The 13,843-nt window shown below is 36.7% G+C and overlaps 1 protein-coding gene across 1 annotated transcript in view; it reads left to right on the top strand.

Moving 5' to 3' along the window:
• DOCK9 (dedicator of cytokinesis 9) overlaps positions 1-13,843 on the top strand; it is a 106,032-nt gene that overhangs the window by 45,786 nt on the left and 46,403 nt on the right. Inside the window, exons 24-30 of the mRNA XM_010578292.1 lie at positions 4,281-4,396; positions 4,499-4,568; positions 4,709-4,834; positions 4,964-5,035; positions 10,464-10,610; positions 11,309-11,392; positions 12,031-12,142. Coding sequence (XP_010576594.1) covers positions 4,281-4,396; positions 4,499-4,568; positions 4,709-4,834; positions 4,964-5,035; positions 10,464-10,610; positions 11,309-11,392; positions 12,031-12,142 — 727 coding nt within the window. The remainder of the gene's footprint in view (positions 1-4,280; positions 4,397-4,498; positions 4,569-4,708; positions 4,835-4,963; positions 5,036-10,463; positions 10,611-11,308; positions 11,393-12,030; positions 12,143-13,843) is intronic.

Below are 13,843 nucleotides of genomic sequence, written 5' to 3'. Positions count from 1 at the left end.
AATTGCAATATAAGAGGAAACCATGAGGAAATAATGAGGTGGTATTGGTGATAATTTCAAAACACTAATGACTTAATTTGTCAAAATAATCAAATTGAACTGTAGACGGGAATGGTAAGGAATGATGACTCTTGATTTTTCTAAAATTTTGCTTGGGAGGTCATCATTGTTATTGATCTAATACTGCAAAAGAACTGTAGACATAGAGTGCATGGTTTCCACAGCAATTTTGTCTTAACCAAGTAGGCCAGATTTTTAATATGAAGACCAAAATTCAGTCACCTTAAAATCTATGTAAGGTATCACAAGTAACTCCTGATTTTCTTAGGCACAACAGAGTTTATTGTTGTAATTGAATACCATCAATTAATAAAACTGGACTGTCTACTCAAGGCATTCAAGTAAGAACTTAACTATTGAATGTGGCACACTTCTGAACTGGACTTGCTTTGTGACCTTGCATGTCAAAACCATGGCTCTGCATCATCGTCCTTGCCCCAAGACTTCTGTGATCAACTTTGGTACAAAACAGGACACAGTACATTAACAGCAGGAAGATGGAATAAGTCTATCTGGAAATAGTTTTTTTTTAATATTACCATTTTTTACTGACAGACCTGTTTCTCAGTCTTCTATTTGTGCTTATCATTCTGAAATTTTGCAATCCCAAAATGTGCTGCAAATTATATGGCAAAAATACAACCCCTTAGATTGGATTCTGGCCATGTATCTTCGCATCAAAAGGGTAAGGCAAAGAACAAATAGTCTTGTAGCTGAACTTCATCGTCCCCCGTGGTTACTTAGAATGGGTCACTAGAGATGCCTCTCACTTGGGTTTCTGCTACTGTCATTCTTGTTTTGATATGTCATTTCTCTGTGTTTCTCACTTAAAGTATGTCTTTTGAGTTCTTGATAATTTTCAATCTGGAGCCATTCTTAATTCCACTGCATTCTGCAGCAGTAATTGTACCAAATAGTCCCCAGCTAGATGGCAGTAACACTGAGCCCGGTAGTGTTTCAGCTTTAGAAGTCAGCACTCTGCAGTATCAAGAGGCCCTACTGGAGTTAGAGACAGCTTATGTGCAGAATCCCTCCCTGATACCGTACTTGCAAATCCTCTGTCATTGTGCCACTTTTCAAAATACAGTCTTTCTAACTGTGTATATGTGGTTTGTGCCCTGAAGAAATCTCTCCAATAGAGACAGAAGAGGAGAACCACCACTGCTTCAGTGTGTTTCATCTTGCCTTGAGGCCAAGGGGATTGTTCCATCTTTCCCCAAGTAATCCTTCTGGGACATTGTGGTCCTGCTGTCTGAGATTTCTGTTTGAAGAAGGGAACCTCTTTACCTCTCACTTCCTACTGTTTGTACTTTTCTGGCAAGGGATTTAAATTTATTGGTGTTCAATTTCCTCCCGAGTTCTATCAAAATACAAACAAAGGAATCATCCAGATTTCTAGAAGTCCTAGTTGTTTGTTCTCATTGGTGGAGCTTTGCCTTCTTGTCCTCTGCTTGTGGTTTTGAGATCAGTTGGGACACTGAACCTTTATCATTGCACTTAACCTCTCTTTTTTTATTCTCCATATAATAAAGATTATATGTTCTGAGTATCTGTCATCATGAACTAGAGGTCTCAGAGTCTGACCTGTGGCTCATTGAAGCTCTTTAAAATTGTCAGTGTCATTTCCATCACTTTTTTTCAAGGGTGTAGCCTTCCTGCTACTTGAGGTGCCAGAGAAAATGGCAGATGTTTTCTGATAGGAAGAAGGGAAGAATTGTTGCCCATTCTGGACTTCAGGGGATTGAATGTCTTTATTGATAAGTTCAGGTGAAAAAACAGAATTTGCTCTTTCTGGTGCTGTAATATAAAGCAGTTGGTCTGGGAAACAATCATATGTTACATGAAAAGAACCATTATTACTCAAATCTCTGCATACAAGTGACAAGACACTACTATTAAAAAATCAGTTTGCATACCATGGGGAGCCTCCTTACCTGGGTTCTGGCAGCAGTGACTGCTCATGTTATGAGGAATGGAATAACCCTATACTTTGTGGGCAGTTGGTTGGTTCTTACCTCAGGAACTGATGTTGTCAACAACCCTCAGTCAGTTTCTGACCTCTTTGATTCATGGGGATTCACAGTACTTTGAGAAATCTCACTATTTAAGTTTACCAGAGCTCTACTTGAATCTGATAAAATCAAAATATCTTCCAGGGACTAGCATGGTAATTTCAGATTTATCTTGCTACCCACTGACTGTCAAAAATGGCAGCTGGCTGGAATCAAAGGCTTGATTCTCTTCTTGATATTCACAATTCTTGTTAGTCTGGTAGAACAAAGTGGCCATCAGATATTAAAGTATCATTTTAGGGAAAGCTCAGAAGAACACTTCCTCAGATCACTCCAAAATCGCATCAGGTAGTTCAGTCGTAGATGATCACATATACTGTGATATATTTGGGTATCTTATTCCTTTGCTTAAACACTTAATTTATTTGTATTTATATTAATTCCAGATTAGCAAAATCTTTAGGTTCAGTGACAAGACCATGTCTTGCCAAAATCCCTGGGACAGAATAATGCAACTGCAGAGTCTTTTTATAACTCTTGCTTGTCATCAAACACCAGAACACTCTCACCACACAGTATGAACATGTTCCACACCACAAGATTAACACATCATATTGACTTTACTGCTTCTCTTCATGGTAACAGAAAACAAATGCTATCTTCTGTGCCAGCTACAAATTATGGCTATTCTCAATTCCATTGGGCCAAATTCCTGTCTAACTGGGCCCCACAGGGACCCAAATGCTTTTTACTTCTGTGTATTGAGAGCTTGTGTGTCAGCCTGTGCCTACCTATGCCAGACTTGGCCAGCCTGAGTGCTAAATGTTCTTCAAAGATGAATGTTTCAGTTCCCTAGTGACAGTTCCCTGTAGGTAATATCTATGCTATAATGGCAATGACACATTTAAATCCTTAGGATTTACTTCTCTCCACGAAGTCAGTGTGCTACTGGCAGAGTAGCTTGGGTCACCAAACCTGACAAGCATTCTCCTTTCTTTCTGCTTTTGTCCTTCCTAACAGGATTTTGTGTAAGCACCATCTGACACTTCTAATTACAGGTTTTCTGAGACTCACCTGATTCAAGATGTTTGTATGCTCTCCTTCGTGTTTCATGAGCCCAAACATCACTTAGCATCTCATAAGTTGAGCTATCTGCTTTTAGTTACCTCGATTGCTGCCTGAGAGATCAAAGGGCACAGCTACTTCTGGCAGTGTAAGTGTAATTGAATACTCAAAGGCATCAGAAGCTGGGTTATGAGTCCACTTAAGAGTCCTCCTTAAAACAGCTCTTTTACCAAAAAATGTCTACATCTTGGACAAGTGTTAGCTGACGTTCCATTTGCATGTTTACCCGATGCTCTGATATTCAAGGTTTATAGAAAAGATGCTGTAGTGTGTATGATTGCTGTTTCCAAGAAAAATCACAGATCACGTAGGAAGGAAGGCTGTTTTGAGATTTGAATAGTGTGAATGTGCATACAGGCAAACATTCAAAGACAAAACAGCTACTTAACACTGAACAGAAATGTTTGAAATGTGTGTCTGTATGAATGTTCAGCAAATACACTCTTCTTTTTGTCAAACTCTCTTTAACTCCAGGGAATTTTGTGGCATAAAACAATGTAGGATGAAATGCCATACACTGCCTTTTATGTCAGGGTGGTTATGTCTATAATGTCTTTTGCATGTGATGGAATGCAAAGGCATATCGTGAAGAAGTTGAGTGGTTAGTAATGCACTGTCTCTGGTTTTTGCAGTAAGTAGTATAACTAGTATTGCACTTATCACAGGTAAGCAATATGTATGCTTTTGTGGAACTATGCTAAGTGTCTGCATTGGTGGATGAAATAGCAAAGTATACCAGGGTGTCAGTGTCAGCTTGCTGTGGTGTACACAGGTAGTCTTTTCATTGAAACATTACCTAGTATGCATTTCAATGGAAAGGTACAAATAACTACTTGTAAAATGCTTTTAATAAAACCTAATTTTTATCCCTAACTCACCTTAATGTAGAAAATATTTACCAAATATTTATGTTGAAAACTATTCTCAATTGCTTTCTGTGTAGTATTTCAAGTAATTAATACCAAATAGTGCAAGCAGTGTGTATTTTTGGAAGAAGATTAGCAGTAAATTTTATTGTTTCAGAACTTGTGATTTAAATGCCATTGTTTCAAGGGAGTTGACAGTATTACTGCTTTCTTTTAGAGCCTTCATGCTATGGAAGGCCATGTGATGATAGCTTTCCTGCCAACTGTTCTAAACCAGTTGTTTAGAGTTCTCACTAGAGCAACTCAAGAGGAAGTTGCAGTCAATGTGACAAGGTAAAGAAGTTTAAGTGCTTCATAGAATTTAAGCGATGGCTGGGTTATCACATAAATCTGTAGCTTTTTTGTAGGCTTACTTGGTTTCCGACTTCTGTTTAGGGTTATTATCCATATTGTTGCTCAGTGTCATGAAGAAGGCTTGGATAGCTACCTGAGATCTTATGTCAAGGTAGGTAAAACTAAATTAAATGTTTCCTTTTTTTTTATTTCTCTAAAAAGAATTTATTTAAATTTAATTACATCTGTTTAATTTCAATTGTTTCATACTGCGTCATACATTCATATTATATTCTGGTTTTCCTCCTCAAGTATGCCTATAAAGCTGAACCCTATGTTGCTTCCGAATATAAGACAGTACATGAAGAACTGACAAAGTCCATGACAACAATTTTAAAGCCATCTGCTGACTTTCTTACAAGCAACAAGCTGCTTAAGGTATATATGGAACTATACTTTTTACTGTATGTTCTTACCTGGTCATAACTGAAGAATAGGAACTATTTGTATTGAAATAGTTGTTGAATGCATGTGGCAATTTTACAGAACATTTTCTTTTCTCTGCAGTATTCGTGGTTTTTTTTTGAAGTTCTGATAAAATCAATGGCTCAGCATTTGATAGAAAACTCTAAAGTGAAGGTATGTCAACTTTTTAAAAAAAAAAGTTATCCTAAAGAGAATTTGTATAGTCTCTTCTTTCTCCATTCACGTATTTTTGTTGCATGTTAGAAGAAAGTTTTATGTATACATGGTTATGATTTATATATAATAACTTTATTTGTAATAAAGGGAGGGAAGGAGCAAAACAGCAGGAGAAATCAGTTGAAATATTAGATAGAAAAAAACTACAGGGCTAGATTCAACATTACTGTAGAAGAATAGAACCACCTTAAAATCCATAGAGTAGAGCGGTCTGTGTAAATCATCAGACTCTGTAGTAAGATTTCTTAATACTTATGGTACAATGAAGCTGGAAGCAATAGATAACACTGTGGACTTTTGTTGAGGTCTAACCCCAGCCGGTGGCTCAGCCCCACACAGCCGCTCACTCACTGCCCCCCACAGTGGGATGGGGGAGAGAATCAGAAGGGTAAAAGTGAGAAAACTCGTGGGCTGAGATAAAGACAGTTTAAGAGGTAAAGCAAAAGCTGCGTGCACAAGCAAAGCAAAACAGGAATTCATTCACCACTTCCCATGGGCAGGCAGGTGTTCAGCCATCTCCAGGAAAGCAGGGCTCCATCACAGGTAACCGTTACTTGGGAAGACAAACAGCATCACTCTGAACATCCGTTCCCCCGCCCCTGCCCCTTCTTCCCCCAGCTTTATATGCTGAGCATGCCATCATATTGCATGGGATATCCCTTTGGTCAGTCGGGGTCAGCTGTCCCAGCTATATCCCCTCCCAACTCCTTGTGCCCCCCCCAGTCTCCTCACTGGTTGGGTGGGCTGAGAAGCAGAAAAGGCCTTGACTCTGTATAAGGACTGCTCAGCAACAGCTAAAACATCCCTGTGTTATCAGCACTGTTTCCAGCATAAATCCAAAACACAGCCCCATACCAGCTGCTATGAAGAAAATTAACTCTATCCCAGCCCAAACCAGCACAACTTTGATGCAAGTACTACCCAAAAATATGTGGGCTTTTTCCAGAGCAGTACAGTAGCTGTGATATATATAGTGTGAAGAAGGCAAGTTTTTATCGATAACTTCTTAAATTATCTAGGGAAGTGTGACAACTACCATTCGTTTAGGAGTTTTTAGAATGCAGATATACGCACAAAGGGTTTGCAGTGCATGTAGTGCAGTGCATCCGTTTGCATTTAAGATGTCAAACTCCTTGCTTGTTTGAATTAATCAGCTGTTTGGGAATTCCTCAAAATTTCTAGCAAAAAGAAAAGACTTACAACTTTTTCTACTACTAATCAATAGAAATACTGTTAATTCAAACCAAAGTAATAAAAATATTCATATGGACTTTTTTCTCTTTTTCACTTTTTTCCTGTTTCATAGTATCTGTTCAAAATAATTCAGGATCTTTAAACATAAATTTCCATTATTGATTTGATGTTTCTCAAAGGAGTTTGTGCTTCTGTTCACCCTGTGAATGGCGTATTTCTTATTTCACCCCACTATTTCAAGCTTATTATAATCCATTAAATTAATTGTATTAATTTAATTAATCAATTCAACTGACATGAAAGTGGAATTTTAAAAAGCAGAAAAAACTGCTTCTTATTTAAAGCTGAAAATGTTCTAGATGCTTCTGGAATTGAATTAAAATTTTATAATTTAAAAATTATTTTGCAGTATTCAGCTGTGTGAGGATACAGTTTTTCTAATTACAGAACGTGGTGCATCTGGGCAAGCTTTGCAAAACATGGTGTGTGTCAAACTTGAATAGCTTGAGGAAGTTTTCTGTTGGATTTGGTAGGTGATACTCTGAAGAACAACACCATGCAGTTTTTGCTTGGCTAAACAAATTTTGTATAGTTTTTCCTGATTTTAACAAACCTACAGAAGTCCTCACAAGTTTGGAAACAGCATATTGGTTTAAAAAAAAACTTCAAAGAAACCACTAACTTGCTGTCATGCAAACCCATTTCCTTATTTTAATTATAACTTCCTTACGATAGGGATTACAATTTTAAATTGAGATCAGATGGTGGTTAAAATAAGTACAGTAGAATATCATCTTTTTTTAAAGCAGGATTCTGTGTAAACAAATAAAAAACAAAGGCAATTTACTTTTCAGAATGACTCCGCCAGTGTCCATCATTTTAGTATCTTCTCTCATATAATCTGCATCTCTTGTATAGTGTGGTTTGCTACCATTGATGAGCATTCACATTACTACTAGTTCCTGATTTTTTTAATAAATTTTGTTGTTGTTATTATTTCTTTCCTCCAGAAGTGCTGTACTGACTCATTTGCTCAAAGCTAATTTGTCTTTACTGACCCATGTAATCCTAATAATAAATTATATTTGAAGAGCACCAGCATGTACTTCTGAGGAACAAATTAAATTTAAGACAACTTTCATTTTAGGGAAAACAAAGTTGGTAAAGGAACAGTGTGTCAGTTACAGATGCCTGGGACTGATTTAATTACTTGTTGTTATGGAAATACAGTGTGAATTGGGGTAGGCATAACCATTACTATTGCTCAGAAAGACCTCCATCTCTTTGATGTCCAAGTGACCTAAGTAACTATAAGAGAAGGCACTGATTATTTTCTTTTTTTAGTAGTAACAACTGGTAGCTGAGACCTAATGGCCTCAGGTTTGCTGTACCTGAAAGATTGAGCAGTTCATTTTATGGTTTACTATATGCTATAAATTACATGCCGTACACACTGTGTTCTTTGGAGATTGATTTCTAAGGGTTGTTATAAATAAGCTTAGGATTTTCATTAAAATGCACCAAAAGATGTAGGCAGGAGACAATTCACTATATGTTTATATTTCTGAAGATTGGTCTAGGAATTATGACCTTTCTGTAAGTGATATTTTACATCAACTTGTTGCATCAAATTTTGTCTATTATATGCGGTTATATGATCATATAAATTCTGAAGAAGTCTTGTTCATTTTAAGCAATCTTTCTGCCCTACAAAATTCTTTAGGTAGGCTAAAAATTTATATAATTTTATTTTAATGCATGTTTGCTCTACCTCTTAACATCATAATTGTAAACACGCATTTTGTAGAAGGTGGGCTGAGAAAATACTGAGCATGGAAAGAACATGACTCTTTTCAAAGAAAGTACTAATTGCTAGTTGCATTTTATTTATGGTTCCAAGTTGCCAGAAAGAAGTAGATAAACCACAAAAATGTGATCTAAATAGTGACGGCACTTTTAACTCTATAAGGGACCCCATTTTATTTCATAAAATAAGGATGCACAGTGAGGTTTTTTGTAGATTTAGGAAGTTCTGTGGCCATCAATCTTTCTAAGATGGTAACAGTTTGTGCAGAGATTTTCTTACTCAGCATTGAAACTACCAAAATGTTGCCACATTTTTTCTTAGGACTCACAGGTATAGAAGCATGCAGTAATTCTACCTGAAGAGGGAAGAAAACTCAAATCAAACAAAAAAGCCCAGCCCAAACCCCTAGGCTTGATACTGGAAAATACCTGTCTTGTTTCTATTGATGTCCCACTCAACAGTGTTCTGCATGCTAGGTGTATTTGTTGTATAGGAACCCCATTCATTTCAGGTTGATATTTTGTTTGTTTTTAATAGTATCTTCAAAAGCAACCCCCAAATATGAACTGTTCAATTGTACAAAGGAAACATATTCTTTTAACATGCAGTTTTAGATTCTGGTACTTTGCTGTGTATCACCTTGAACTGCTGTTCTTTCTCACTCTTCCCCTGCAAAAACATGAAGTAAGGTTCATAGCTTATGAACTACTGGAGTGACTTTTTATGACAGATTTTTGTTGTTGTCTCCACATTTCCTGTTAAAAAAGACATTTCGACTTTTAGAACTAACCTCACTGTCACCTTCCCTGTGACATGAAAGAAAAAGGAGCAGAATTCACCTCTCGTTTGCATGTATCCTTATTCCTGAACAGGGCTTCTTGATTTCTTAAATATAAAATAAATTATTTTGCTAGCTTTTTTTCTGTCTTACTGGGTAAAGTAATAAATGGAACTTGCATTCAGATATTTTCTACTTATGAGATCTGATAAAAAGATGTATTTCTGGGTGCAGTAAAATTATTTTTATAGCAAGAATTTTGTAGTATTCTTAAAAATACTTCATTACTCTCCAACAGAGACTGGGTTACAAGAATATCATAGGACACTGGCACACCCACCAACAGAATTATTGATTTTTGTTATTTCATTAATAAGTGCTGTTGATATTTATACAGGGATCTTTTTCAACCTTAATATCTTTTTCTTTTTTTTTTTTAATGTTTTTTAAAAATAGAACTAGAGACTTTGGAGCACAGTTCAAACACAAAGGGAGCAAATTGTGTAATCATCTCTTTATGCAGGGCCTTGACAATGAGTTGTTCTGCCTAGGAACGTTGCATTCAATATAGTTCAAAAAAACTATTTAAATAACAAAGTATTCAGAGCACTTGGATGTTTTGATTTGAGTTTTTAGAAAGAAAAGACATGATGTCTGTACAGTTAAAACAGTTTTTGTTAACGTCAACTTCCTCAGCCTCACATTACCTGTCACTAAGTCCCCTCAGACAAAAGACAGAATCTTTATTAAAGCTTGTAAGATGTAGAGAAATAAAAGAGGCTCTGCAGTGCCAAAAAGCTGAAGAGAACTTACTGACCAATACTGGTCAGAATGTACAAAATCATGGATGAAGATAATATAGATGGTGAGTGGAAAGGAGGAAATTGTGGATGTAGAGGAAATATTTTAAGCTAATTGGCAAACTACCTAAAAGCAAGGGAAGACAGTTCTGATTGTGGAAACTTAAAAACATGGAGAGTAAGATTGTGAAGCCTGAAAGAGCTGAGATTTGAAGTCGCTGATGAGCAAGAGAAAGAAAAGAAGCATGGATGAGAATTTCTAGAATGGCAAAAGGCAAAGGAGTTATTAAAAAAAATAAATGGTTGCAGAGCAGCAAAATCTGGTTTGTTTTTTTCAAGGCAGAAAAGAGAGTCTGATAATGCAGTTACTATATGTGAACTAGCTGGTGTCTGCTTCAGAAAGAAAGATAGATAAAATTAAAGGATTCCCTTCTGTTCTTAGCTTCTGTTGTCAAGTTTATGGTAGTATAGAAAAATGTTAGTGCATTATACTTACAAACTTTTATACATGTGATTTTTGTCATCAAAGACTGCCTTGCTTGAATTTTAATAACATGCTCTAATATTTTCTTTTAACCAAATGCTCTTTTTTCCCCTGCTCATTCTAAAAAGTTCAGGAAAATCTTGAATTTAAAGAAAATGTTACTTTAAATGACAAATGAGAAAATTTGAAAGCTTTGTCTCTCCTTTCCCTGTCAGGTTATTTATATCTCATCTAAAGTAGGTTTTCTGATACATTTTAGTGTTATAAACCATATTGAATATTGTATCTGAATTTGTTTCTAGCTGTTGCGAAACCAGAGATTTTCTGCTTCCTTTCATCATGCAGTTGAAACAGTTGTTAACATGCTAATGCCACACATCACTCAGAAGTACAGAGACAATCCAGAGGCTTCAAAAAATGCAAACCATAGCCTTGCTGCCTTTATAAAAGTAGGTACACAAGCGACTTGGACTCTGTGTTTACTTTTTCAGTAATACTTCTTCTTCATGGATTTTGAAGAATCTTAAAGCCAATTCTTATAAAACTGAATATGCATAATGTTTTTTAAATATAATTCTATGTCCAAGTTAAAATGCATTGAAGTATAATTTGCATATTCTGTAACCAAGAAGATATCCATTCAAAAGTTTGATATTTTGAAAAATTAATTTATATTTTATCCAAAAGTTATTTTTATTTTTCTTTAAAAATATCATCTAGGTTACTTTCTAATGCTACAAAAGCTTCATACATTAAGTAGTGTTTTATTTGCATGTATTTTATGTAGACAGACTTTCAGCATCTTTCCTTTTTCAGCCAATAAGATGCAGTAGGGAGCAAAAAGGATCAGAAATAAAATGGCAGATAAAGCTGCTAGTGGCATGTCATTTCTGTTTCTGTCAATATAAAGTTCTTCTCTCCAAACTGCTTTTTATTTGCAATTTGTTTACATTCTGTAATCTAAGGGAAAATTTGGTATTCATATGTGTATACATATATTTAGTTTTCTTGTTTTATTGTTTTTTATATTCAAACTGAAATATCAATATTGTGTTTGGAAAATAGACTTATTAGATACAGAAATACAAATACTGAGCACTAAGACAGTACTAATCAATTCTATCTTGGTTTTGCTTGTTTTCCCCAGAGGTGTTTTACTTTTATGGATAGAGGCTTTGTTTTCAAGCAGATCAATAACTACATCAGCTGCTTTGCCCCAGGAGATCCGAAGGTACTCAGTGTTTTTAAACAAACTATGTTTAGAAGTTGCCTCTTCTTGATGTATGTGGATAGAGTCCTGCATTAAGTCTTCAGACTTCTTCCTGGTTACATTAGAAGCCTAGAACATTTTATTTTTATTTCCCCCCACCCCCATCAAATCACTTTTTCATATTTTGATTCCCATCTTCAGGTGCAACTTTACCACTCTACAGTGTGTGTATTGTGAAAGTGATGGTGGGTAGGGGTGCAACACTAAGCAGAAATTTTAAGCATGAATGTGAGAGAGGCTAAAGTTGGAAGAGTTGATACCTGATAAGTTTCTGTACATTTACTGTAGTGGTGAAAGCATGTACCAGATGTCTGAAGAATTTCTTCTGTGGGTCCAAACTTTTCTTAAATCAATACATAATATGCTAGTAAACCTAAATAACTTTGGACAATGGGAAAGTAAATAGAACAATATCCAGTTGTCAAGTATGAATTATGCTGGAATTACTTTATACTGACATATGGAACTTTGACAGGTCTATATCCCTCATACTGCAAGACTGAGAGAAAATCACCCTTTTGTGTTAAAAGCTGTTTTAAATGTGTTATTCAAATCACTGCATCAGTTATTTAATTTATACTTTTAAATTATTTTTGCAGACTCTTTTTGAATTCAAATTTGAATTTCTCCGTGTAGTCTGTAATCATGAGCACTACATACCTTTGAATCTACCAATGCCATTTGGAAAAGGCAGAGTTCAGAGATACCAAGGTAAATTCTTCCGAAGAAGTGTATGGTATATTTCTTAGATGTCACCTTTTTATTATTAGACTTGTAGACTGTGTAACTTCAGGTCTATGAGATGTTGGAAACCTTGAAATTGTCAAATAGAAGCCTAAAGTTATAATCCTTTCATTTAAAATTAAAGGAGTAGTTTAGGTGGCAGAGTAATCTATCCAAAGTATCTAGTCATTGAAAGATATGGTAAACTACATCCTTGACTCTGCCTCCCTTTCCTGCTGATTATTAAGTTTACTTTTTTTCATGAGCTAGCTTCTAATTCACTCACTGCAGAAGCCTGCAACACTCCTGTAGGTAGGTGTGCAGTGTGAGGCTTGGTGTGCTTTGTACTTTTCATATACCCGTTCAGGTTAAAAGGGACTTCAGTAGGTCTGTAGTCCAACCTCCTGCTCAGGTCACCTCAGGCCTTCCCTTCTCCAGGTGGAACAAGCCCAGTTCCCTCAATTTCTCCTGACAGGGTGTGTGCTCCAGCCCTCTAACTACCTTGGTGGTCCTTCACTGAACTCACTCAAGATCATTCTTGTACTAGAAGGCCCAAATATTACACATGGTATTACAGATATGTCTAACAAATAATGTCAAGTAAAAGGGAATAAACACTTCCCTTCATATACTGGCTAAGATCCTCTTGATACAGCCCAGTATGCTGTTAGCCTTCATTGTTGCCAAGATGCCATGCTAGCTCCTCTTGAAGCTACCGTCCACCTGGACCTCTAGGTGTTTTTCAGCAGAGCTGCTCTCAAGCTAGTCATTCCACAGCTGGTACCATTGCAGGAAGTTCATCCATTCCAGGTGCAGAATTTTGCATTTGTCCTTGTTGAATTTAATTGACGTTTCTGTTGACAATTTCTGTAGAACCTAGATTCTTCTGAAATGTAGCCATGCCCTTAGGCATATGGACTGTACCCCATCCACAAACTTGATGAGGGTGCACTCCATCTCATCTTTGAGGTCATTGATGAAGTAGCATTAAGTAAGATAGACTCTGGGAAACTCCTCTTGTAGCTGGTCTCCAAGCAGAGTAGAAACCGTTAACCACCAACCTTTGAGCCCAATAATCCCCCAAGTTCTTTTGCACTTTTAGGTGTCTATTCACACAGACTGTAATGTCTCAGTTTGGATACAATGATCATGTGGACATCTGCTATTCTCCCCTTAGCCACAGATCTGATGAGTTCATTGTAAAAGAGAGGTTAGTCAACCATGGTTTACCCTGAGTAAATCTGTCCTGGCCGTTCCCAGTCACACTCTTCTCCTTCACTTGCCAAAAAATGGCTTCCAAGAGGACTTGCTCCATGACTTTTCCAAGGACCAAAGTGAGGCCTGTAGTTCCCTGAATTATTCTTGCTCTTTTTTGAAGATGTGTGCAATGTCTACCTTCAGTCATTGCAAGGTCCCGATTATGGGAGACCCCTGATCACCATGGCTTAACAAAGGTGATAGTGAGTGGTCTTCCAGTGTTTATTGACTAACTCTTAGCATCTCATCTGCTGCTGTGGATTTGCTTGACTGGAGGTCTCTCGGGAGATCCCTGACCTGATCTTCATCCACTGCTGGTAATTCTCTTTCCTGAAGCTAGTCTCTAGACTCTTAAGGCCTGGGAACCATGGCAGTGAAGGATAAGGTAACAAAGGTATGGAGTACCTTCAGCCTTACCCAAGCCCACTGTCT

Source organism: Haliaeetus leucocephalus, unplaced genomic scaffold, assembly GCF_000737465.1.
Source record: "Haliaeetus leucocephalus isolate CR32 unplaced genomic scaffold, Haliaeetus_leucocephalus-4.0 Scaffold626, whole genome shotgun sequence".
NCBI lineage: Eukaryota > Metazoa > Chordata > Aves > Accipitriformes > Accipitridae > Haliaeetus > Haliaeetus leucocephalus.
Note: the sequence above shows the minus strand (reverse complement) of the source record. Positions and strands in the feature narration are given on the sequence as shown.